General features: G+C 41.9%; 1 protein-coding gene across 4 annotated transcripts in view; it reads left to right on the top strand.

Moving 5' to 3' along the window:
• The window catches only part of RBFOX1 (RNA binding fox-1 homolog 1), a 354,626-nt gene extending 340,142 nt beyond the window's left edge, over positions 1-14,484 (top strand). The window contains exons 11-12 of one of the 4 annotated variants that reach the window (XM_087449192.1): positions 12,338-12,413; positions 13,948-14,484. In XM_087449192.1, coding sequence (XP_087305318.1) covers positions 12,338-12,413; positions 13,948-14,070 — 199 coding nt within the window. In that variant the 3' untranslated portion in view covers positions 14,071-14,484. Of the gene's footprint in view, positions 1-12,337; positions 12,414-12,780; positions 12,929-13,947 lie in introns of those variants that run through there. The other 3 variants (XM_087449191.1, XM_014793462.2, XM_014793467.2) reach the window with 3 other exon arrangements.
• Positions 14,485-27,231: the final 12,747 nt, after the last annotated feature.

Below are 27,231 nucleotides of genomic sequence, written 5' to 3' on the forward strand. Positions count from 1 at the left end.
CTGGCCTGACAGTTTTGTCTGTGGCTTGGGGTAGAGATGGTGAGATGAAAATCAGCAAACAGTAGCACCAGCAGCACTAAAGGACTTTTTTTTTCAGTTCCCAAAAGAAAAGTGACTATTTTTACTTGGGTCTTTTGTACAGGATGCCAAATATTGATTCTGCTTTTGCTAGCTGCATAGAAGAAACATTTTTCATTAGCATGTGTGGTTTATGAGACTGTATTTACAGGAAATTTCTTTTCTTATTCAGTGGCTCCAACAGTGGTCTTAGTTGTTTTGTTTTTATTTTGTTTTGTTTGCTCCCGAAAGACACGTGCTTACGTGGGTGTCACATCTCGTACCTCCACCTTAAACACTCCACTAGCTTCTCATTCTGTGACATCAAGAACCTTTGATGAGTTGGCTTTTGCATGTGATGGCAAAGGGGGCAAGATGGTTTTCCCTTCTTAGACTCCAGGCCTCCCTGCTGATGTGATTCATCTGCGTTTTCCAGGACTGGCTAGTGATTGTAGTTGAAGCAGACTATGAGTCTTGTACAAGAACGGAGGTTGAAAAGCCAAGTTACTTATTTTGACAGAGCAGCTGGAAATTCATTTCACTTAATTCATATATATTGAGTCATCGCTGTGTATTAGCAACTGTTCTAAGCCCTTGAGACATAGCATTAAATAAGTCAGGAGAAGCTCTTCCTTCAAAAAGCCTCCATTCTAGTGCAGACCAGGCCCCAAACGTGTAGATGAATAAGCATATAATATACTTGCATATAAAGTTATACAATAGCTGTGATGAATCAAAAAGGAGGGGAGAGGATAGGAAGTAACATGTGATGCTTTACATTCACTGACCAGAGGAGACCTCTCTGAGGGGGTGACATTTGAGCAGAGACCTGAATCAAGGGAGGGGGTGAGCCAGGTAAGTGATTGTGGAATTGAAAACGTTTCAGGCTGACTAAGCAGCAAGTGCAGCACGCCCCGTGGTCGAGGCATGCTTGAGGTGTCCAGCACAGTAAGGTATCCAATGTGGCCACAGCACGTGAGTACAAGTGAGGAAGTGAGTACAAGTACAAGTGTCAGGAAGGTAGCCAAGGGTCATAGCAAATTAGGACATGGAGACTGTGGAAGTCATTTGAGGTTTTAAGTGTGATGGGAAGGCATTGGAGGGTGGGCTGTGATCTGATTTATTTTTTTAATGATGAGTTGGGCTGCTTTGCGGAGAATGGATTGCAATACGCTAAGAGCAGAAGAAAGGGCTCTGGTTGCGCATCTCTTGCAGCAGTCCAGGGAGGGGTGACAAGGGCCTGGACGGCGATGGAAGAGCTGAGAAGTGGTTGTCTTTGCTGTATTTTGATGGGAGAACAAATAGGATATGCCGGCCAAATTAGAAACTTGCAAGGTCTGGTTTGTGTTAAATGTCTGTGCCCTCCCTCTTGCTCCAAGGGTGTACCCATCATTTCCATGGAGTGCTAAGCTTCTTGTCACTGTGGAAAGCAAGCCCTTCGTTCCTACAGTAATTGTCCCTCATATGAGTTTTGCTGAATTCTCCGAGATGTAGTAGTAACTTGCCATTGTTTATTGAGCAAATTCTGTGTGCTCGTCAGTATGATAAATTATATATATGTATACATATATATATCCATGTGTATATATGTATACATATATATATCCATGTGTATGTATGTATGTATGTATGTGTGTGTGTATATATATACATATATATACATGCGTATAAAATTTGTTACAATTACTCAGTGAGGTAGGTGTTACTATCATCCTCATTTTGCACGTTAAAAAAAAAAAACACTCAGGCTCAGAGAGGTTTGGTAAGTGGCCCATAGTCACATTGGAGTCTATCTGATGCCAAAGCTCTTTCCATTAGGCCACACTGCCCCCACATGCTCCTTTTATCTTGACTTGGGAACATTGACCTTTACCTCCAGATGTAATTCTCCTGCTTTCTTTACATGTGCTGTCTTGATCCTAGAAAACTAGTACTTGTGAGTTGGGGGGCATAGTTGCTAAAATTTTGAGGGAACATAAGGGAAATGAATGGTTCTCTAAACAGTTTGTCCACTGGGAGTTTATGTGACTTGGTCCAGCCCCTTCATGTAGCAGGTGTACGTTGCGTACTCTGATGTGCTGGACGTTGGTCTACGTGCGGGGATGGAGTGATGAAGGGGGCAGATACCTTGTCAGGGAGCATTCTGCATGTCCAGGGAGACAGAGGGTTAAACAAGCCAAGTGTGTTCTAGGTCAATTCTCCAAAAATCCTTTTTTTGCTGAAAATCAGTGGCTGAAAATCATCTAAGAGCATAACCACTCCCTGAAAACTACCAGACAGTTTGAACTAGTCATTTTGGCTGCAGAGTCCGGGCTTGCAGCTGCCCCTTGCCCAAAGAAGTGTGTGTGTGTGCGTACGTGCGTGCATGCATGTGTGTGTGTGCGTGTTTGTGTGAATAGAGTGCAAGAGGAGGCTGGGTCTCAGTCTGGCAGCAAGTCTTGCCCCTCCCCCCATGCCAGGTACTGTCATGGTGGCATAGGAAGACACATCCCCAGTTCCTTATGAGTATTGGACACAGACGTGGAGGTAAGAATGGGGGTCTGTGAAAAAGTCTTGGCCAAATGAACAAACACATCAGCAGAAGCTGTTGAAACCAGCCCCTATAGGATAGGTTGCTATACACCTTACTGTGTAATTATTAGAAGCAATATTTGGCAAATTCAGGGGCACAGGAGGAGTATCACCACCCCCTGACATCCTTCTATCTCCCCTAACCTGCACACACACATGCATGCACACACACACACTTGTACATCCTAAGACGTCATATAAAATTTAGAAGAAATTTCCAAATTAGCCATTCCCCTAATTGATCCTTCAGCAAATTTCATCTAATTGTCCTCTTTGCATTTTGGTGATTTGATTATTCAGCAAAGTTGTCACGCGGTGAATTGATTTGTAGTTAATTGGTCTGTTTCCAATAAAATGTGATGTGTATTTTAATAGGGGAAGTGCAGGATGCTAAGGGAACGTATAAGCAAAGGACCTCAGTAAAAACAGTTATAGCATTTATTGAGAGCTTACTGTGTCCTAGGCATAGTTCAAAGCTGGTTACACACAATAACAATACCTTATAAAAAGAAAATGTCTTTATAAGTTTACTTAAGAAAATTAAAGATATCTAGATAGCTCTGAATTAGCCTGAGTGAGGGAGTACTATATCAGTGCAGAATTAAAAAGAAAAAAAATAGAACAGTGGTCATCACAAGTTAGAGTGCATGAAAATCACCGGCGGAACTTATTACAAACACAGGTTCCATTTCATCCTCCCCTCTCCCAGCCCCAGATTCTGGTTCATAGGTTTGGAGAGGAAGCCAGATAATCTGTATTCTTACAAATTCCCCCAGGTAATTCTAATAGAGGAGTCCTCAGATCACACTTTAGGAAACGCTGAGCTGATCAATCAGGAACCTTTTCTATTTCAGTGGTAAGGAGGACACGTGATAGGTTTTTCTAGAGTCGTGTTCTGCCGTACAGTGGCCAGTAAGCTCATGTGGCTATTGAGCCCTTGAACTGTGGCTGGTCCAAGTGGAGATGAGCTGTAAGTGTAAAATGCATACCAGATTTCAAAACCTTAGTACAAAAATTATGTAAAATATTTCATTCATGATCTTTAAGTCGATTACACGTTACACCATTCTAGAGCCATATTTTCATTCATTTTGCTCAAATGAATATTGAAAGAATTTGTGTGCCCCAAGAATTGGTCTCTTAGAAGTGAGGGATACTCACCTGGAATTAAGATAGTCTAGACATTGGCAATGTGTCTTGACTTTGTTTCAATATTGTCTCCGAGTGAGAGTATAGAGTGTGTGTGCGTTTGTGTGTGTGTGCTATAGAAGGACATTCCTGGGGTGCGGAGCCCAGAACCTACCTCCCTCTCATCCTGCTAGTTAACCTCTCAGCATCTTTGATCTCCTTACATGAAGCCTGGGGGATCCCAGGACACAGGGCTTCAGATGGCAAACATACTTCAGGGGTTGTTCTGACACGTGTGTTCCATGGGCACTCTGTTCTGTAGTGATCCTACACAGAACAGAGGGAGGGCAAGAGCTGCAGTCCTCGCAATCTTAATAGCATCAATAACTGACACTCATTTGGTTACTGACTAACTGGTAACCAGTAACCCTCATCTCAACTCCACAACCACCTTATACAGTTATTATGCACTATTATTATCTCCATTCGTGGATGGGGAAACTGGCTCACGGAGGAGATAAACTTTCTGACGTTACTTAGCAAGGAAGTAGCAGAAGCAAGATTTGACTCTAGGAATTCTGACCCTAAGGAATCCTTAGCTACTGTTCAACCCTGCTTCTGTGCAGGGGTACTGAAGATCCCATGAGGAATACAAACATGAAATTACCTTGGTGGTTCCCCAGTGGATTAAACTGTAGCTGAGGTACCATGTTGATTTCAAAGCATGATGGGAAATTTTAGTGACTTTGGCAGAGCAGTAGTCAAGAAGCAAAGATGATGAAACAGACTTTCTAAGAGGATGATAACCTTGGGCATTAAAGAGAGTATGTCTATGGGTTTTTTATTGGAGGAGACATTCCAGAGTGGAGGAACTGCATGGCCAAAAGCAGGACTCACTCTGTTCTCTCAACTCCCAGGGAGTAGCTGCTCCTCTGCATTGATGAATCCAGAATCAAAGTTCCTATCTCAAACCTGCTCTTTTGGGATTCAAAACAGGAAGAGGTTTTGAGTTGTCTTGAGAGGGCATAGAAAGGATTCTGCCATCTGATTTACCGTGGGTGGTATGGTGGGGTTCTTATAGATTCTATGGGTGCTGGATTTATGTGAGTACTTACGAACACACAGTTCAGATGTGTGGCAGGTGTCCATGTGCAAAAGCAAACTCTATGGCTTCCCATTTAGAAGCTACAGAGCCCAGAAAATGCTTTTCCTCCCACCTCTGAGGAAAAAAAAATCATGAGGCTGAGTGATTTGTGAAGATGGTCATTTCAAATGCAAGCTAAGGAAATGAGGAGCAATAGAATTCAGAAATGTCAGAAATTGCCAGAGCCAAGTTGACATAACTCCATGGTGTTCATCCGAGAGAATTTCTTCCGTTTCTACTTGTGTCTTTCTTGGGGGTTTTGCTGCATTTGGAGCAGTTTTCTAGATGTTTCGAGTTATGGGACTGGTTCAGTTCCTCTAACTTATGTATCTTGAGAAGCTTTTAGAATAAAGCTTGGTTACCCCTGTGGTCTATAAATGTGTAAATTGTTGCCTAGAATAAAGCTAGAAGAAGGCTACAGTAGTCATAGAGGAGTATTTCCTTAGTGAATGCGTTCACTGAGGTTGACTGAGTAACTGGAGTCTGAGGCCCAAACTTCAGTGACCCTGCGTAGGAAAGTGAATGGGAACATTCCCTAGCTAAACCAGCTCTCTTCAGATTCTTTCCCAATACATTCAAGCAGTTCCCATGTTAATATTTTCAAGAAGGTTTTTTTTTTTCCTTTTGTGGCAAACCAAGATGTGTGGCCCAAGGTCCTGGGAATCCTCTCATTTCTTCCTGTTGGTTGGCACCAGTTGTCATTCCATGTCTCTGCGTGGTGGATGGAGATTAACTCATCGTCCTTGCTGTGAATGATCCCTAGAAGATTTCCCCCAAATCTTGGCCCTTATAACCATTATTATCACAATATCTTCTCAAACTGGTGCACACTGTGGTAGCCCAGACCACAACCCCGAAAGTTGTGGGGTTCTGTGATTTGAAAATGGAGGGTCTGCATCCTGAGCCTTTGGGGTTGTCTGGTAGATGTTGCTTTGCATGGAGGTGAGAGTCCATTCATCTGAAAGATATCCTGAGGTGTCCACAGCCGGGGACTGGAAAGACCTGTAGGATCCCATATTCTGGGCTGTATTCCTTCATCCTTTGAGGTGAGGGATTTTTGTCTCCATCCAGAGCTAACAGGATCCCCACAAGCCAAGGCACCCTGTCAGATTCTGCAGTCACAAAATCGCCAAGGGATTTGTCAGGAGCCTTCTGCCTCTTTCAGTAGGACCGTGAGATCTTGTGTTTTGCTGCACTTTTATTTAGTTACGAGTATGGAAGGAGAGAGTTGGAAAGTATAAATGCCCATAACACTCTCTTTTTGAAACTGGATTGATTTGCAGTTGTATCAGGGAAGGAACTAATGCAACAGCTGGGGCAGAGCTGAGGGACTCGGAAGCCCATGTGCTCACCATCCAGTCTTTTTCTTCCTCTTCCTGACAAATATTGACTGTGGGTCCTTTCCAGCCACTGAGAATTGCTGAGAGCAGAGCATTTCACCCAAACACAAAGAACACCTGATCTGGAACATGTGTTCCAGATGCATTCCCTCTGGATGGGGGGAAAGCAACAACTTATGAGTGAGTTACACCAGCAACAACGAAAACCAAAGGATTTTCTTTTAAAAGTTATTTGGTTTTCATTTGGAAAAGCTCAAAAAATGAGACTGAAGAAATAGGATGAATATCTGGGTGGGATGAGAATCCCTACTTCGTGGGTGCAGGTTAGCTTCTTATCAATCCCCTCTCACTGGGTGCCATAGTTAGCTTCTTATCAATCCCTTCTTACTGGGTGCTGCCGTTAGCTTCTTGTCAATCTCATCTCACTAGGTGCTGCAGTTAGCTTCTTATCAATCCCTTCTCACTGGGTGCTACAGTTAGCTTCTTATCAATCCCTTCTCACTGGGTGCTGCAGATAGCCTGGACCAGGTGGGCCTTGATGAAATCCAAACCTCAGTTGACTCTCTACAGGAAAGTGAAAGGGAACATCCCCCAGCCAAACCATCACTCTCCAAATAGCAGGTTGTTAGAACGATGGGACCATGGTGTGGTACCCTGTTTGTATACTGTGTGGTAAGTGTGTGACTTGCATGGATTTATTTTCCCAAATATCTTACAGACTATATCTTAGATGTAATTAGGAGGGCACTGTAGCCCCTAATGACATTGCCCCTGGGCAAAATCAGACTGGGGGCCCCTCATTCTGATCCCCAGGGAGCCATGCTATTTTGAATACATACTCTGCAGTGTTTCTCTATGTAGCGGGGCAAAGCCTTTGCACTTTCTTGCTGCAGTTGGGCTATCTAGGAGATCTACGCCACATTGTGAATGTCATCTGAGGGGTGAACATATTTTATTCATATTTCTGCCCCACAGGGATTCCCCCAGCTGTCTCTGAGACAGGAGGCCTGGGAAGGTGATGCTAAAGGAAGAAGAAAAGGTCTCAGGGTCACAAAGGCTCTTAATTGAAATATATAGAGTGAAATTAATTACAGTGTTCTTACTATATCCCTATAAGAAAATCACTTGACCGTGGGGTACCAACACAGCCCCATTGTATTTCATTAGCATCCAGCTTGTTTCAGCTAGATTTAGAAGATGTTAATAATAAGTAATATTTGCATTTCTCAATAGAGTTGACAAAGCACTTTAACAAACACGGGTTCATATTTCCCATTCAACAGGCAGCATGGTTATTCATTTTACTCCAACATAACCTTAACCTCAAATATAGCAATTTAAACTGCATCTGTAACTCATAAATTAGATATATCTTGACTCTAAAAGCATCTGTAAGTTGATTGCTAGAGTTACATGTGATCCTATTAGAATAGGAACTTTCAGTTGCCTCTACAGGCCAAAAGTCTGGACAGGAGGGAGAGATTGGCTTGTGAAATTCTATACAAGAACCCTTGTATCATAATTGCCTCTATCTGTAGACTGCTTTAAAATGTATCTGGTTTCTTTTCATGCACTTTATCTGTGAATTAGGCAGGGCTCAGACAGAGCAATACCATTTTACAAACATGGCAAGTGAGGCTCAGAGAGAGTGATTTGCCTGAGTCATTGAGCAAGGACATTGCAAAGGCAGAACTTGAACGTGGATCTTCTTGCCTCAAGGCCTTTGCTCTCTCCAGGGCCAGGGGTTGCCTCCTGGTTTTAACTTGTTGCTGAGGTCAAGAGGGACGAGTGCTCATGATGGCTGCAAGCTGTGGTCAGCTAGCCAGCCAAGCGGTTTTCTTTTATTTCTTTGTTTGTTTGTTTGTTTTTTCCCTAAAGGGTTTTGATGAGCTTTATGGCAATTTGTGAACTCTCAGGAGTGATGGGAAACTGGACACTCTATATTTCCAGAGTCTCCGGAAACTTTTCTTCTGAGCATCTTGAAGGGTTTTGACTGTCTTTGGGAGCAGCTGACCTAGAATCTTTAGGAAGTGTGTCTGAAAGAATCTTTGCTACGGACAGACTTGTACTGAAGGGTACAGGGGTCTTCTCAGTCTCACTTCTCTCTCCTCACTCCTCCCACTTGCTGCCTGCACTCACGCGGTGGTATTGGCTTGGCCCCTTGTTCACCTGCGCTGTGGCTGCTGCTGCGCTAGACATGGGGATAAAAAGATGTACATAATAGACTCAGCCCTCGTCCCCCTGGAGATGACATTCCAGGAGGGGGACAGGTAACCAATCAGGTAGAGAGGTAAGTAAACAACATTGTTAGAGATGTGCTCCATTAAATGAAGGGTGGGGATGGAGTTGGAAAGTGTCCTTAAGAAAGGGTGGTCAGGGAAGGAGGCTTCTCTCTGGGGAGGTGAGACTTGCTCTGAGATATAAGGGAGGAAAGGAAGCAGTTCAGGTGGAGGATGAGCAAGTGCCAAGGCCCTAAGGAGAGAATGAATTTGCATGTGTCCAAGGAGTATTGATGAGGCCGGTGTGCCTGGAACACAGTGGGCAGTGGGCAAGGGGTGGAGAGGAGTAACATAGGAGTGAAACAGGGGCAGGGGCAACTCACATAAGTTTGGATTTTATTCTAGGATCAGTGGATAACCACTGGAGGGTTTAAAGCGGGGAAGTGATATGATTAGATTCATATAGATTTATATTTAACAAGTTAGATGATAGATAGGTAGACAGATGGATAGATAGACGGATAGATAGATGAATGGGCGAATGGATGGATGAAGTCCATCTGGACAGACAGGCAGACAGATAGAAAGATAGATAGATAGATAGATTTGATACAGATAGATATAAATGGCTGGTGGTTTGAAGAGGCAAGAGTAGAACCAAAGAGACAAGATTTAAGGCTGTCGTTGATTTGGTTCTGATGAAATCCTTGTGGCTTATATTAGGGTGGTACTAGCATGAATGGAATGAAGTGGACACATTTAACACTTCGTCTGTAATTTCTGATGGATGGGGTGTGGGGACACGAGAGCATCATGACCTAATCGCACTATTGTCCACTTTGGTCAGGGTTATGGGTGGTGTGGACAGTGACTGTATGTGCAGGTCAGTCTTAACGTGGAGGTCATAAGACATTTTCCCATCATTCCTGTAGAGATCCCTGGGAATTGCCATTCTTCCTTTGGGCTGTGCTTAGCCAGCTCTGAGGACATTAGGTCGCTGATGTGCCTGGCATATTCGCTGCAAGAGTAGTGCTCAAGTCCACATCTTCCATAATAACCTTGTGTCTAAATTGTAGTGTCACACAAGGGCGTGTTTAGAAATTAGCATTTGAAAAGAAGCCTCCTTGCTTTCAGTTTGAGCTGACATGGTCCCTTTTCCTCTGTGGAAATGAAATTTATTAATCATAATAAAACCATCGGATTCTGAAGGTAGAGGTCACCCTGAGGAGAAAAGGAGCCTGCTCATTTACGAGGAATAGTTCAGTGCTGCTGTATTTTTCTTCTGTCTTGGAAGAGAACACTGCCAAATTGTTACCTTGGGTTTTCCACAAAGGTTGAAGTTCTGCCCAGTGTTATAAACAAATAAGAATTTACGATTAAAGTATGTGGAAGGAAAAGGTGGGAGCTACATTTTCACTGAATGCATTCAGATTACCAATGTTGTCTCCCAAAAAGAGGAAATTTTTTGCCACAGTAAAACTAGTCCTCAAATAAAAAAAAAAATTAATTGCTCCAAATTTGCATCTTCACACTCGTTTTGAAGGAATACGATGTGCAGCATCGCTTAGTAAATTTCCAAGGATTTTTAGTTTGCCTTTGCAATTTATGTCCTGTTCGTACAACCAGCTTTGTCGGGTGAAATTACATTAAAAATAATCGTATTAACAGTTTTTTTCTCTAGAGCAATGACAGGCTTTATTTTCTCATGAAATGAAGATCAATGCCAAAGTTATATCTCATGACATTTTACCCCTATTAGTATCTACTTCTAGTCATGTGGGTAGAGGCTCAACTTTCAAGAGTGACCTCCATGAATAAATGATTTCTTCAGAAACATCATCGTTCTTTTTTTTAACACACCCTCTGTCTTGGACTTACATCTGTTTTTCCTCCCAGAGAGAGGGAGAATCTTTGACCAAAGGCCACTTTGATGAGTCAAAGGAATGAAGGGTGTCCCAAAGAATGAAAAGCAAAAAAGAATCAACTATTTGTTAGTTTTACTGAGAGATTCACTCAGAAAAGGAACAGCCATTCCTGTCACTGCTTTTGGGGATCTGTGTTGAAGCTGAAAACCTCGTCTAGATTATTTAAGCTCAGTGCCCTTGGGAATAGCCAAGGTGGGCTTGGGAGTAGGATATGTAATGAGAGCTTGGTATAATCAAATGTTTTTCCATCTGGAGTCTAACTTAGAGCCAAAGAGTTAGAAAGTCCTTCACTCAGCTTCTTCTCACCTTCCCAGGCTCCACGTATGAGCGACCAAGTCAGACCCAGCCAGTGCATTCTTATCCACCAACTATGAGAAAGATTGGAAGGCAAATGGGGAAAAGATAGAGAAGGAGAGGAAAAAAGTGCATGCCAATTAGATTCCAGGAGGTGGGAGGGGAGCTTAAGGTTGATGCTGCAGACAAACCATTTCTTCCTGCCGTGTTCCTTCATTCTTTAAAGGAAAGTCCAAGAGTCAAAAGCAGTTGGTAATCCATGGATATCCCGTTTAGTGGCTGTTACACCCATCCCCTAGCTGCTGTGAGTGTTGGTTGCTAATGGTGCACAGCTGCTCCCTTCTTCAGAGAATTACCCTCTGCCCAAGAGAGTCACTTCAACTCGGAAGTTATCCTCTATCCTTCAGGGAAGCCCACAGCTAATGCTTAACTTACATGAGCATTAAAAAACCAACCTGCTTGCCTCCAGGTGGGATCAACTCTGGGTACAACTCGCAGGATCAGGTGGAAGCTAGTCTCCAGCTCAGACCACATCCTTGCTTCTCTTTTTTCCCATGCTCCTACCTGCTTGCCTCTCTCTCCTTCTCCTTCTTCACTTGCACAAGAATCTTCATTTCAGACTCTGCCTCGAGGGAACCTAACTTAAGATCGCGTCTTAGCTTTGATCATTACCAAAATAGCAATGTTCAAACTATCTCCAAGAAGATACCTGCAGGTCATTGAAGTAAGGGTGTGTGCCCCCATGGAAAGAGCATTTGAGTTGCCCTGAGAGATTCAAGGGTCAGCTCTGACTCTGTCTAGCTCTGTGACCTGAGCAAGTGACTTAAGCTCTCTGAACCCTAATTTCTGATGTGTTGCATTGTTCAGTTTCAGACACTTAGTAGGCACCCAATGTGTCCAGCTTCCATCCCTTCTTCATTTTCATTCTAAAGCCTATACTGGAAATCCTGGCAGTGGAGGGAGGAAGATGGTAGAGAGAGACTAAAAAACTCAAAGATAAAGAAATGTCATCAAGAAATACTGTTTGAAATGTGTCCCTTTCCAGAACCTGGGCACACATTGATGAGATAGAAGTTCTGGGGTGATAGGATCAAAATTAAATCAGGCTCCAATTCTTGAGTTGGGGGAGGTCCCACAAACTCTTCAAGATGCATCCATTTGAATACGTTTACTCTTTCCCATTCTAAGATGTTGGACACTAACTTTACAGACCAGATCACTTCATCCTTTCTGATCCACTCTGTCTAGCTTGATTGGTGACAGCTAAATTAGGAGAAAAGGACAGTCTCTCTTGAGTATAACATGTCCTCTGTGGATACTGGGCTTCTTAAAACCACTCTTTCAATTTGTTTCTTCTGCCTACCTCAGTCTTCATAGTGTAGAAACAGTGTAGAAAGAGTTCTGTGAGAGAGAGGAAAAAAATATATATATACAGATAAAATACATTATCTATGTGACCAGCCATGTTAAATGGACAAAAGAATACGTTGTGCACAGATGGACTTTCCTTATATTATGTGGCAGACTGGACACAGTTCCTTACTCCTAAAGATGAGTAGGGCCCCTTCACACTGTCTTGGTATTTTGTATTTTGTGGTTGTTATTTTTACATTGTAATCCTGTATTGTAGATTAATCTTCACCTCTGTTTTCCTTTCAGTTACGGACGAGTTTATGCTGCCGACCCCTACCACCACACACTTGCTCCAGCCCCCACCTACGGCGTTGGTGCCATGGTGAGTCTGATTCCTCCTCTTCCTCACTTCTTCCTGCCTCCCATCCCTTCCCCCAGCTGGGACCTTAGTATGGGTTGATGGTTGACGTCCTCTCACTTTCCCTTAATTGAATTTGTCTCTTGTGCTAACAGCAGCTAAAATGCCACATTAATCCTCCCAGTAAACTTGATAAATGTCTTAATTTCTTGGCAATGTAGTGCATGTAAGTTATTATATTTCTAATTTTGCAAGTCTCACCTAGCAGAGCACTTACCTTAATGGAATAATTAGTCATTTTGATAATTAAATCCATCACTAACAGAATGCAGTGTCAATGCAGAACTTTTTTTTTCTTTTTTTTTCCCTCCCTTGCTGCTCATTCACATAGCCCCAAGGTTCCAGCCCCAGCACAGACTTCAGAGGAGCTAAGCTGCACACTTCCAGGCCTCTGCTGTCAGGCAGCTGAGAATCTGACTGCCTCTCCTCCCCTATTACAATTCATGTTTAAAGTCATAGTCGCCCAGGAGAGAAAATAGAGAGAGAGGCACACTTTGTGTGTGTGCCTAATACATAAGGAATTAGAAGGAATCAGCTGGGTTTGGGGGTTGTCTTTTGTTTTGGGGGGATCTGGGTTTTTGTTTTGGGCGGGGTGGGGGGAGGGCAAAAACGGGAGGTGAGGGTGGGATGAATTTGCCTGTACTTGTTCAAACTTCTATGCACTAAAACTCTTGAGTACAGTAAGACGTGCCCATCACGTGAGAGCGTGTGCAATCATTACAAAGCTTTTAGCATGCAGTTTTCTGCTTGGGATCAAGAATATCAGTCCTTATCCTAAAATTAAATCCCCTTAGGCATTCATTCGAATCGCCAATACGTTTAGAAAAGGGAAATAGTGAAGTGCCACCTCAGAGCTGTCTAAAGCCATGGCCAGACAATTCACTGGAGCTTGGTCATAGAAATTTAGTCATGATTTGGAAACATGTTGTTTTGCACAAGTTCAATTACATCAAGCAATTCATCTGTACAACTCCCCTCTCCAGAGCAAATTCCATACAGATTGTTGGGCCAGGTCAAGTAAGAAGTTGATTTAAATTTTCATCCTGATTTTGCATTCAACCACTCTGCTTCAACATCTCGTCCACTTGAGGAAGGTGTTGGAAAGGAGAGTTGAATGATTATCTTCAATAAGTCATCTGCATTCAACTTCTTGAGTGTAGATGGCGCTTTTACAGATGGAACAGAGCATTAATGAATCAAACAAGCAAACAAAATGAGACAGTGCAAATCCTTCAATTGTCCAGTTTGTATCAGAGTCCTTTTAGCAGACAGGACTGGCTGATGATTTGGTTTTACAGGGATTTTCTTTATAAGGAGCTAGTGGGGGAGGTCAGGATTGGCCCTATCTAGTTCTTCAAGAATGACCTGGGATGGGTAGGGGGTGCCTCCATTTTGGTTGTTTTTGAGTGTCTATTTTTCACATTAGTCTTTTTTTGATGATCCACGTGTTGCAAAAGGAAAATGTAAAAAACACACCCCTCAAATTGCTTTGTTTCAGAATGCTTTTGCACCCTTGACTGATGCCAAGACTAGGAGCCATGCTGATGATGTGGGTCTCGTTCTTTCTTCATTGCAGGCTAGTATATACCGAGGGGGATACAACCGTTTTGCTCCATACTAAATGACAAAAAAACATAAAAACCTTCCAATGTGGGGAGAAAGGAAGCTTTCCGAGGCCTGGGTATTGCAATACATGCAGTAGTGCATCATTTTAGCAACTCTAAAAACGAAAAAGAGGAAAAAAATTACATTTTTTATCTTATACCTCAGATATTTTGTTCTGTGTATTTTAATATTGTGGGTCTTTCATTTCTGAAGGTTCCGTAGTTTGGTTGCTGGCTGTAGGAATTTTTGTGGTTGATCTAGAGAGATGCTAGCTATGAATAAAAACTGGTTTAGGGCCATATCCAGAGTGCTATATCACTTAAATGAATTATATATGCTGAATATTAAGCTACTGGGGTTATCAGCTGTTTGGGAAAGAGTGTAAGTGACTACAGTAGTCATTTTTTTCTGCATCTGTTATTTTATTTTATGAAAGGGGAAGGGTGGGAGGGACTTAGGGGGTTGGGACCGGGGTTTGGCCGAAAGAGAAAAATAAATAGTAACTGATGAATCTAAACGACCCACTGCACCAACGATCATATATCAACGGTTCTAAGTTACTCATTGTCAGTTCAAGCCAAAGGTTACGTTAAGGGGGGGGTGCTTCTAGTAGCACTTCTGCATCCGAGTTGAATGAAGCTGTGCAAACCCACCCTTTAAACCATTCCACCCGGCAGTATCCAGCTTCTTAACCAGCCGCTAGTTATTTAGGCAAAAACTGCTAGTTAGGCCATCAACAAGCATTCTTTTTATATTTCTTCCAGTATAATAAATTATTGATATCATTGCTGACTTTTATATTATGGGAGGGAAAAAATAACATTAATAAAAAGGTGATAAAAAGCACTGTTTCTATTTTTTTCTTTTTTTCCAAAAAAAGAAAGTAATAAAAACTTAAATTCTTTGTACCAGTTAAAAAAAAATGTATAAAATTTACATCTGTGCAGTGGAGTTGTTAAGTTCTAGAAACAGTCTATGAAGCTTTAGTTTTAGCCTAGTAGAACAACTGTTAGAGACAGACGTATAATTTTTATGGAATTACACGATAATCATATTCGGATTTATAGAAGCATTTTACAAGTATTGCAATCATTGGGTAGAGATAATCATGGTATTTTCATCAGCTTGGTACTTTTTGAAACATGACCGTGTTGTGTGAGCAACCTGCAATTTTTCAGTCCGTGAGAGCCTGCCCTCCCATTCTTCCTGGTCCCCCAGGATTATCTCAAACCGATGTCTTTAGTTCTGTCTCCAAGGCCCAGGACACTTGTCAGAAGGAAGCAAAAAAGTAGGTCCCCCCTCTTCATCCCCAAAGAACAAAGTCCCCCCACCTCTGACGCAGGGCCAGAGTGACACAGCCGAAAAATTGCAGTTTGTCTGTACTTCTTCTGTTTGAACTCGATTTCCATGTTGTCCTGTTTACAAGTTAACCTAAGTTGGGGTATCTGTCACGGGTCTTCCTGTTTTTGTATTTAAATTAAAAAACAGCAGCAAGCTGTCCCCAGTAGTTCTGCTGCCATAGTTAAATCCTCATGTGTACAGTGCAGGCCCCATGGCACGCACTTTAGTAAGTTATCGACTCACCGCTGTGAACCTGCCAATCCGCTGTAACAACTCTGCTTTCAAACAAAACCAAACAAAACTTAAAAAAAAAAAAAAAAAAAAAGTGTTTGTGATCCAGCTTTCTCTTGTCATCTTATGTGCATGCAGTAAGATCGGTTGGATATTAAACCATCAATAAAGTTTCACAAGATTTGAAAACAAAGTTTCTGTAGCTTCGATATCTAAGACAGATGAGCGTTATCTTGAAAAGAAGAGAAAGGGGGGAAGCTGCTTAGCAGCCCAAATCATAAAAAAATGGTCTTTTCCCCAGACTTTTGGGTGGGGGAGAAGAGGGGCAAGGGGTGTTTTATAGCTTCACAGAGACATTCTCATTCCCCCACCTGGAAAACAATGTTAGGACACTGGGTGCCTGGTGGATGTTTTTAAAGGAAGCAATTTATTACAATGCTGTGGCATCCTAGCCCACAGGGGAGAAAGGGAGAAGGGACAGGGGGTTAGGGAGAATAAAGAGATTTCTCCCAGTTGCCTCAGATTTCAAAATCCAGAATTTGCATTGTATTTGGAATCACAAACATAGAATTCTTACTGTGTTGGTTAAAGTAAAATTAATTTGCGGTTTTGATTTTCATCGATGAGCTGTACTTTCCCCCATGATTGTATGTAGTTTTAATAAAATCATTTAGAGCAAGTGGGTGCCAACTGATGTTGCAGAATCTTCTGTCCGGGCACTCCTCCAAGATGCCAATAAGTCATTTTAAAATGTATGTCAGAGATGTAAACAAACATTTTGGATTTTTTTAAACGGTATTTATTTGGAATGTTTTCATTTATCTAAATAACTATTGCTGTTATGAATTATGGAAAAAAGATTAATATCATGTGTGGCATATAGTGACTTCTTATCACACACATCACGCAATCTGCAAACCCAGAAAATGTGTATATCTGTCTTTAGAAATTAGTGTTTATATCACTTACAGTGGTTTGTGAATAAAGAAAACTGGTTTGTAATATCAAAAAATAAAAGCTTAGTCTGAAAAGGTACACGTGAGTTGGTGTTATGAGTCCTTTTGCTTCTGTGCGTTTCCTCCGAGGGTGGATCCCTCATGCGCACGCGTGGCTGCACTTGCGCCCATCAGGGGGCATGGGGTGGGCTGCCCAGGTGAGCAGCGGGCTGTGGTCACCACTGGTGGACCCAGGTGCCTCCTGCAGGTGCACTGGCTGTCTGGCTCAGAGGGCTTCCCTTTCTCACTCATCTTTCCAAAGAAGTCACTGGAACTAACCACGGATGTTTAAGAAAGAAACAACGGAGCTTAACTATTCCCTGGCATGGAAATATTAGCCTTTGGTTTAAAACAAAACAAACTGTGCATTTCAAATGAAACATACGTTCAAGTTATTAATACAACTTTTCGGGGGAGCCTTGGATACAGATGAAAAAATAATAATAAGTGCTAGAGTTGACATTTATTGAGTGCTTACCATGAGCCAAGAATTCTGCTCAGGCTCCTGTGTTCCTTATTTCATTTAATTATTTAATGCTCCCATCAGGGTTGAATTATCTATCCCATTTAGTTATCACAATAATATCCTAATCCTATCTCATTTAATTATCGTAATCCTCCTATCAAGTTGATAACACATATAAAGGTTAAAAAAGTGTGGATTCTGGAAGCAGACCTTCTGAGTTTGAAAGCTGATTTGATCACTTTCTATCTGCAATCCAGGACAAGTTAAATTGAAGCTCTGTGCCTTTGTCTCCTTATCCATAATTCAGGACGATAATAACACCTACCTCTTAATATTGTTATGGGAAATAAATGAATCAATCTATGTGATGGACTGGCAGCAGTACTTCCTAAATTGTAAGCTATTATTAATTACAGGTGAGGAAACTGAGGCACAAAGAGGTTAATTTGTCCAAGATCCCACATGAAGCAAGTGTCAAGGCCAAGATTTCAGAACAGGCGTCCTAACTGGTGGGGAGTGTTCTCTCCTGGCACAATCGGAACTTTCAGCATGCAGTTTTAGAAACGAGAAGTCTTACCTAAGTGCCACAGGCAGTTCTACAATGCAGGTTGTCTCGATAGCATTAATTATACCATTTCAAGTATCTTTAATGGTCCCTTCTCTGTCAACTCCTGATATAGAGGACTGTGCAGTTTATAATAAACTTCCATTGCCGTATGTCCATGGATCCTTGAAGCCAGTATTACCCTCACTTTATAAATGATGACAATAAGGGTTGATAGGTCATATGAGGGACACTGAAGGTTGTACCCTCTTCTGAAAATTCTGCCTCATTATTGATGATGATGATGGTGGTGGTGATGTTAAACCTGGGCTTCTAGTCCTCTCCTTACAAAATACGTGAGTCTATATTAATTAAAACAAAGAAGTCACTAGCTTTATCCTGGCATATTGCAGAGAGGGAGACAAATTATCTCCTAAAATGCTGGTTTATAAACTGAGCCCCTGCTCCGTCCAAATATGAGGATATAAATATAGAAAACAAAAGCAGTGATTTACATTAGAATTTCCAAAACCAGGCTCTGCTCTAAAATGGAGATAAGCATACAAGTTTTGTATGAAGTGGAAAGAAAATAAAAATGATGGCAGAAGTGAAAGAGTTTCTTTTTTTTTTTTTTTAAAGATTTTATTTATTTTATTTTTTCCCCCCAAAGCCCCAGTGGATAGTTGTATGTCGTAGCTGCACATCCTTCTAGTTGCTGTATGCGGGACTCGGCCTCAGCATGGCCGGAGAAGCGGTGCGTCGGTGCTCGCCCGGGATCCGAACCCGGGCCGCCAGCAGCGGAGCGCGAGCACTTAACCGCTAAGCCACGGGGCCGGCCCAGTGAAAGAGTTTCTTAAAAGACTCAACCAATGGATGCAAAAGCTTGTCACCTGCTCCCTTCCTCCACCTGGAGTGTGGGCAGAGGTGAGCCAATGAGCCCAAAGGAAGTCCATATACGATGCACATGCTCTGTGTATAAATAGAGGCTGTTATTTATTTTTTTGTGGACAATATCTGGGAGGTAGTCAGAGCCTCATCTCATTTGTAATTTTTTTCTTGAAACAATATTTTAATTAAACAGTAAAACCTTCTCCATGTTAAAAAAATAAAACATTACAGATCTGAGTCAATTAGCTTAGACCACTATCTCAATCCCAATTTCCCACTCAAAATCCTGACAACCTTGATAATTTACGATGGCATCTGAAAGCTGTTTCTGCTTCCTGAGAAGTAGCCATTTTTTATGTAAACGGGGCTCTGGTGAGCACTTCACTCTCCCAAGTATGCACACACGCATGCATGAACTCGTGCACTCGTGCACAAGTGCATGCATGCATGTATGCACACACAAGCAAAAGCCCTTTACTGGTGTGATAGTGTTCCTTTGATGTACAATCCAGAGCCCTTCTCTCAGAAACAACCGATGAGCTTGTTGAAAAAGCACGTTCCTGGGCCCCTTCTGCTTTTAGCACTCCGAAGATTGAGAACCACCATTGCATGGGAGGTACCATCTTCAGTGAACTTCCTGGTTGTGTTCATGCTTGATTATCCCTGCAGATCTGCCCCTTATCATGTCAGGACAGCGACCAATGTGTATGTGCATGTGTGTGCAAGTGTGCACATATACACAAGCACGTACCTACATGTACCTGTATATTGATGCATATTCTCAACCTTTCTTATGACGACCCATGACTGTTTTTCACCAATAAAGTCAAGAATTAGGACTGAAAATAATATTCTCACAAGGGAAGAGATAAGAGTCATTTTTGTTGGAAAATGCAAAAAGCCTGTGTTGTCTGGTTCTTTTTGTTTTTTATTCACTATTGGATAATATGTGTGTGCACACACATGCACAAATATATATTATAAATTTGGGAGATTTGTATGTAAATTCACAAGGCACAGTCTTTTCTGAAGGATATGAAAGTCTTGCTGTGCAATTGCTCAGGATTCAACCTCATGCTTGATGCTTGAGATTGCACCAAGGGCCAGTTCATCTCACAGCCCAAAGCAGCGTCCTTCAATTAATAGGTAAATCCAGTCTTGCTCATGCTGTTATTTGAGTCCTAAGGAATGTAGATTTGGGGGTTGAACAGGAGCGGTTGGCCCCTTGGCACCTTTGAAGAGTCTCCTATGAGAGCCGTCTTACCTCATATGCTGTGTACTAATTGCCCTCCTGGAAAATTTCCAGGGGTGGGGTGGTGTCTCTGACTCTGTGGCCTAGATAATGAAGGCTGCTCTGATCACAGACATCTGGTCTGGAGAAGGGAATTTACCAGCTATCTCAAAGGGGAAATATTTTCTGGACGACAAATATTTTCTGGATGATATTGCGATGAAAACACCAAGGATTCTTTTAAAACTAATGGTGTCATTTCCTAAAAGGAACAGATGTCGTAGCTTGTATTGTGAATCAAACAAATAACAATAATAAGACTAGCTAACATGTTTAAATACAATGTCAGGCACTCTGCAAAACACACATATTTAATAACTATATAACTGTCTATATACAGACATACATACCAGAGGCATTTAGAAAGTCTCTTAACCTCTCTGTACTTCAATTACCTCATCTATAAAATATGGATAATAATAATACCCACGTTACAGGGTTCTTATGAGAATGAGATGCATTAAAACATATATAGTATTTTTTCTTTTTATACTTTTATATTATATTTTTTACCTATATATCTATAATATATCTATATAATATCTATTACATATTTTTCTTTTATCATTTCTATATCTACTTGTATAATTTATACATATTCTTATCTATTTTCTAAATTCAAATGATATATGTAGTCCTTATCTATATGATATGTATTACATAACATGATTATACATACAGATCTATACAGTTGTATACATCTAAAATAAATCTCTTTGTATACACACATACAGATACCAAATGCTTTTTAATATATAATATATTTATTTGTATGCATTAACATAATTACAGTGTACTAGTGGACAATACATATATATGCTAATTCTTGAAAGCACTTAGACACATACTGACAGTAATCGATCAGCAAATGGGACTTATTACTAATAATTATTATTATTATCTCATTTAATCCTCACAAACTGGCAAGGTGGGTACTATCACAAGGGGGCAGAAGATTAAGCAAGCCTGGAGACCTGCCCAGGGTACATGGCTCTCAGTGGTAGAGCTGAGTCGTGGGCATTGACTGTCTGACTCTAAAGTTCTTGCTGCTCTATGCTGAACAATAATTTACGTACACCCTGGCCCTTAATCCTCGTGGCAGCCCGGGTAAGTAATTTGCCCCGTGTCACAAAGCTTATAAGTGCTGGAGCTAACAGCCAAACCCCATGTTCTTTGCTTTACTGCACACTGAACTCAAAGTTCTGGCTTGAACAACTGCCTAGCGAGTACTTTTTTAGATAGTACATTGTCAAGAGGGTCCCAGAGTCTACCTCTGAGAGTGCAGACCACCCCTCCCGTGAATATTCCTCATGAAACCGAGCCTGTGCCCGTGACTTTGACGTCAAAGCTCTCTGACTGAAACAGACAGATGGCGCATTCCCTGAATGAGGCAAAAAGTCAGCGAGAGCGAGAGAATTCCCCAGGCTCTAAAAAAGAAGAAAAAACAAGGGCCGGAGGTAGAAAATAGAAGAGCAGAGAGACCCAAGAAGTAGGGTAATGGCAGTGGTGCTGCAGGCAGGTGATGGTTGGGAGGGCGCAGAATGCAACCTGGCAGCTCATCAGCATGCAGACTCGGGCAAACCTTAAAGGAGAGTTAACCCAAAAAATAGATAAATAAATAAACCTGCCTAAAAGCAGACAATAATGACTGCAGGCCAGCAAAGGAAACCCTCATGCTCACATCTGGGAAGTCAAACTTTCTGCAGCCACACCAGGAAGTTGTCTAGAACTGAAAAACAGGTCAGAGGCACTGTGAACAGCTTGACTTTTATCTCCCTCGAACACTCCTAGGCTGGCGAGCGGCCTTGAAATTCATGACTATAAGTAGGATTTCAGCACCAGCTCAGCTGGACAGGGCTGTCAGCCTAACTGGCCCCCTGCTGCTTTTTCCTTTCTTTATTTCCTAAACTGTGTGACTAGATGATGTATTGTTCCTTGGATTTTTTTCCTCTTTTTTTCAAAGCTCTGTTCTTCCTGTCTCACCCTAAAGACTGTGCCTGCGTGTGTGTGTGTGTGTGTGTGTGTGTGTGTGAGAGAGAGAGAGAGAGAGAGAGAGAGAGAGAGAGAGATCATGCTTTGTGAGAAAAGCAGGTAAGAAGGAAAAAAAACCCACAAAACTTTCAGTGTCACTTGCAACATTCTGAAATTCAAATTCAAAATTGTTCATGCCTTGCATGGTAGCAGAAAAACATTAAATCCTCCTTTCTTTTCTATCATTTTTCCACCAGTTAGAAACAAAACAGAATGACTCATCTAAGCTGATATGAAGACAATAGATGATTATTTCCATTAAGCCATCAAAGATTTAAACGTGTAGAGCAAGAATGGAAAAGGGGACAGCAAAATTCAGTCGTTAGAGGTCTTTTTTCTCTTTTTTTAAAAAATTCTAGATGAACCTGAGTTCAGGTCCTGCCTCTGCTATCTTCTATCTTCTATCTTCTTCTCAGCTGTGCGGACTTAGACAACTTAATTAGCCTCTCTGGGGCTAGTTTTCAAGTGGGTGAAATGTCTCATCAGCTTTTGGTGAGAATTAAATGAGATTGCATAGCACTGAGGAGTTCGGTTCTGGAAAAGTTACTTATCCTCCACCTGGGGACAAAAATCAAGCCCTGTGATAAAAAATGAGACACTGGATTTTTTAATAATAGTAAGGAGTTCCAAGTGAGGTTGAATTTGAGAAACCAGAGAGGATGCTCACCTATTGAACCTTTTCTTGAAAATCTTCATGGTGCTTTGGAGTCTGGATGCAATTCACTGCCACCACCCAGGAAACAACCTGGGAGTCTCTGCTTTCGGTTTGTAGACCCATAAATGCATGTTCCCAAATGCAAATGTGTAGACAACCTTGAGAGCATTAGAGCCGCTCTGTCCCGTGTATAAATCTCAGCGCCACCACTTGGTTCTGGGCCAAGGGATTTAACCACAGTAAGCCCCACTTCCTTGTTAGTAAAATAGGGGGAAATATAATTACCTTGAAATGTGTTTGTGAGAAAGAGGTGAGAAAACACACATAAAGCGCCTGAACATAGAAGATGTACAGTAAATTTTCACCCCTCCTCTCTCCTTACCCCTTCATTCATCTCAAGATATTTTTCATCCAGGAATTTCTATCACTTCCTCGTTTAGAGGATTTAAAATAAAATAAAATGCTCAATGCCAAAAAAAAAAAAAAACAACAACAAATTGTTATAGGTACTAGGACCCACCCTTTGTGCCACAGACATAGGGTTAGATAAATTAAGATAGACCATAAAGATCCTTTATGCCAGAGGAAATAGGCAATATTCCAAACCAGACTGGACTCAGAGAGGGCTTACATGAATACTTGTTAAGTTCCGAAATGCCAATAATTCTCTGAGTCGCCTGCCACCAATTTGGTTTCTGTTCCTAGCAGAACACCATATCCACCCCTGACCTTATGGACCTGTGTTAGGATTGGGGAGAGGGAGAAGTAATCGTACAGACAGCTTGCAGCAACAACCTTCACCTTTGGGTTAAGAGGTCATATCTCATCCCTTAGACTTTCCAACAGGCTACAACCATTTTCCTTAGTACCCCAGCCCCTACCTCTAAATTCCTTGACACCAGAACCATGAAGGAAGCAAATATTTTCTATCTTTCCCACATCATATACCTAGATGCTCTGATTGAGTCCTAGCTGTAAGCTGGAACTCACCTCCTGGTGGCTTTAGGGAATACGTCTGTTCTCTAAGACTTTATTGTTGGACCTGTATAGGTTTTCACAAGATAGGAGTTAATGTCCAATGTTTGAGAATTGGGAGATGTCACAGAATTCTTCCCTTGAGAATCTGGAAGGTGTAGCAGCACCGAGCCCAAATTCTCTCCTGGTAACAGTCATAGAAGCTGGCAAGTAGCTGCCTCCTTAAATAGCACAATAGCAGTCTAGTTCTCCTAAAGCCCCTCTCTCTTACTGCCAACCGGTCAAGAACACAACTTGTGGTTGAATTTAGAGACCTTTGATCTGGGACAGGTTTATTGGACAGAGATAGTGGAATCCCATCGGTTGGGAGAGCAAAGGGCCAAAGAAAGTCATTTTTTAGATGGATGGTCACTCAGTCATCCTACCTAGAAAATGCAAAGGAAAGAGAAAGCAAAGGAAGGAACGAAGGAGGGCAAGAAGGAAGGAAGGAAAAAAGAAAGGCTGAAAAACTCTTCCTAATCTCATTATTTAATATTACAGTAGTCTCCCCTTATCCACAGTTTCTCTTTCTGTGGTTTCAGCTACCTGCGGTCAGCTGTGGTCTGAAAAATGGAAAATCCCAGAAATAAACAATTCATAAGTTTTAAACTGTGCACTGTTCTGAGTAGCCCCATGAAATCTCATGCTGTCCTGCTCCTTCCACACCCAGGATGTGAATCATCCCCTTGTCCAGCGTACCCACGGTGTATACGTTACCTGCCTGTTAGTCAGTAAGTTGCCATCTCGTTTATCAGATCCACTGTCAAGGTATCACAGCACTTGTGTTCAAATAACCCTTATTTTACTTAATAATGGCCCCCAAGTGCAAGCGTAGTGATGATGGCAATTCAGGTATGCCAAAGAGAAGTTACTGTTGATAATGTCTTACTGTGCCTAATTTATAAATTAAACTTTTTCATAGGTAAGTATGTATAGGAAACAACACAGCATATATAGGGTTTACTACCCGCCGTTGCAGGCATCCACTGGGGGTCTTGAAACATATCCCCCATGGATGAGGGGGGACTTCTGTGCAGACTCGAGTGTGTAGCAAATTCATGATTCACTTTTTCTCTAGTGATCTTTGTATGAACATATTACATTTAAATTTTTTTTATCCAAGTTTGTGTATTTTTTTTAGCCTTGTCCTCTCTGGCAGAAGATTTAAACTGGTTCATGGTTTAGACTGATTTAAACTGGCTCTGTCCAACAGAAATATAATGCAAAGTATAATATATAATTTTAAATTATATGGTAACTATGTCAAAAAAGTAAAAATAAATAGATGAAATTAATTTTAATATGTTATTTAACTGAGTATATAAAAATATTATCATTTCAACAGGTTTTCAATATAAAAATATGTTAAAGAGATATTTTGCATTCTCTTCTTCATACTAAGTCTTTGGTGCCTGCTGCAAATTTTATACTCACAGCACATCTCATGGGATGAAATGGGACCAGCCACATTTCAAGGTCCCAATAACCACAAATGGCTCATGGCTCCCACATTGGACAGTGCAGCTTCAGACCACTGACGAACCCTCATGGCCACCTTATCTCCAAATCTCCCTGTAAGCTAAGCCCCAGGAGTGAGAGCCCTATAAGTCAGGCTGATCCCATGGGTGATGCTGAAATCTCACCGGCTTTGTCACAGTGATCTCAGAGCTGAGTCTGGGTGAAGTCTCCATATACTTCTCATAAAGGCAAACACAGGCTCATGTCCACTGACAGCTACCCTCCAAGGAAGCCAACAATTTATTTATTTTACTTCTGCTTATTGTCACTGATGCTCAGATTCTTGAGAAATAACCCAACACATACTAAAAGCTTGTCTTTGGGGGAGTGTACAAGCCAAGTTGGCACATTCTAAATCCCAAAGAAAGCAGACTATGAACGAAGAGGGCGTAGCAAGGATGATTTAGGAACAGCAGCTCAGTAGCAATATGCCCTGTCCATGTCCCAGCCCCACCCCCAACTCCCAAGGGGTAGGAGCCCTAAGTCTTTGTTTGTTCTTTTACCCTTCCCTTCACTCATCAACAATGTCCCTCTCTGCCCCAGACAGAGTGCTGAGCACTAGGGAGACCAAAATAGGATGTGAAGTATGGTCCGAGTGAAACGTTGCAAATGTGCCTGACATATCATTATGCATCCATCCTACCCTTGAGTGTTAACTTCTATTGCTGTCAACTGAGCTGCCACATGTTTAGCAGCTTAAACCGTACATTTATTATCCCACAATTTCCATGGGTCAGAGGTCTGGGTCCTCTGCTCAGGATCTCCCCAGCTGAAATCGGGGTGCCAGCCAGGGCTCTGATTCTCATTTGAGGCTTGAGATCATCTTCCAAGCTCATGAGGTCGTTGGCAGAATTTAGCTCCTTGTGGAGGTAGGACTGTGGTCTCTATGCTCTTGCTAGCTGTTGGTTAGTGACTCCCCTCATTTCCTAAAAGCCACCTACACTTCCTTTCCATGTGACCTCCACAGGAAGTTTACAATGTGTATGCTCGCCTTCCTTCAGGTGAGCACAGATGCCCCTCTTGAACTTCTTCACTTTCTTTTAAAGGCTCCTCTGATTAGGTCAGGCCCACCTAGGTTCATCTCCCTTTGGATTAACTCAAAGTCCATTGATTACAAACTTATTCAGGGGAGTGATATCATAGTCATGTGTTCCTCTCACACTCAAGTGGAGGAGATTATAACAGAGCGTGTTCTCCAGGGGGTGGGAATCTTAGGGACTATTTTAGAATCTTGCCCACCACATCTTATAAATCTGCTTATTTATATCAACAATATGAAAGGCGTCCTCTTCATTGTGATATGAACCACTTTACCAATAACTCTGACCTTTCAAGCTACTTCTATTTTCTGGGTAAGTAAATCAAGACTCAGAGAAGTGAAAGGACATTGTACAGCTACTAGAAGTTGGTGGAACCACATTAGAAGCTTGGTCTTTTTTAACAGCAAAGCCTTGGAAGTGCGCCTCATCTCACATTGAACTGTCACATGTATAGTGTTTCCAGGATTTTCCTAAGGAGTTACATGAGCTTTAGAGACACAATAAATATAAGACCCTCTACTAGTTATCCATTGCCTCAAAACAAATTACCACAAAACTTAGCAGCTTAAAATAACGCTTATTATCTCACACTTTTGTGAGTCAGGAATCCAAATGCAGCTTAGCAGGGTCTTCTGGCTCAGCATCTCTCACAGGCTGCAAACACAGCGCTGGTTGGGGCCACAAGCATCTCAAAGCTTCCATTCCAGCTCACTCCCAAGGCGTTTAGCAGGACTCAGTTCCTTGTGAACCATTGGACTGAGGGCCTGAGTTTCTTGCTGGTTGTTACCCGGAGGCCTTCCTCAGTTCCTAGCCACATAGGCCTGTCCACACGGAAGCTTACAACATAGCAGCCAACAAGAAACTGGCTTGCTTGTTCCTCTTGTGAAAGGAGTGAAAAGTGGAAGAAGAATGTCTGCTGGATGGAAATCCAATATTTTATAACCTGTTCTCAGAACTGATATCCTATCACTTCTGACATATTCTATCCTCAGAAGATAGTCTTTAGGTCCAACCTATGCTCAAGGAGAGGGGATAACACATGGTACGAACACCCCGAGGGTGAGGGTCATGGTGGGTGGTATTTAAGAAGCTGCCTTCCACAATCCCCAAAAGCTGGGATGGTCCCAATAAATGTGGGATCATCAACATTTTGAGGCTCCCCA

This window comes from Ceratotherium simum, chromosome 26 (assembly GCF_057802395.1).
Source record: "Ceratotherium simum simum isolate JZ-2026a chromosome 26, ASM5780239v1, whole genome shotgun sequence".
Lineage (NCBI taxonomy): Eukaryota > Metazoa > Chordata > Mammalia > Perissodactyla > Rhinocerotidae > Ceratotherium > Ceratotherium simum.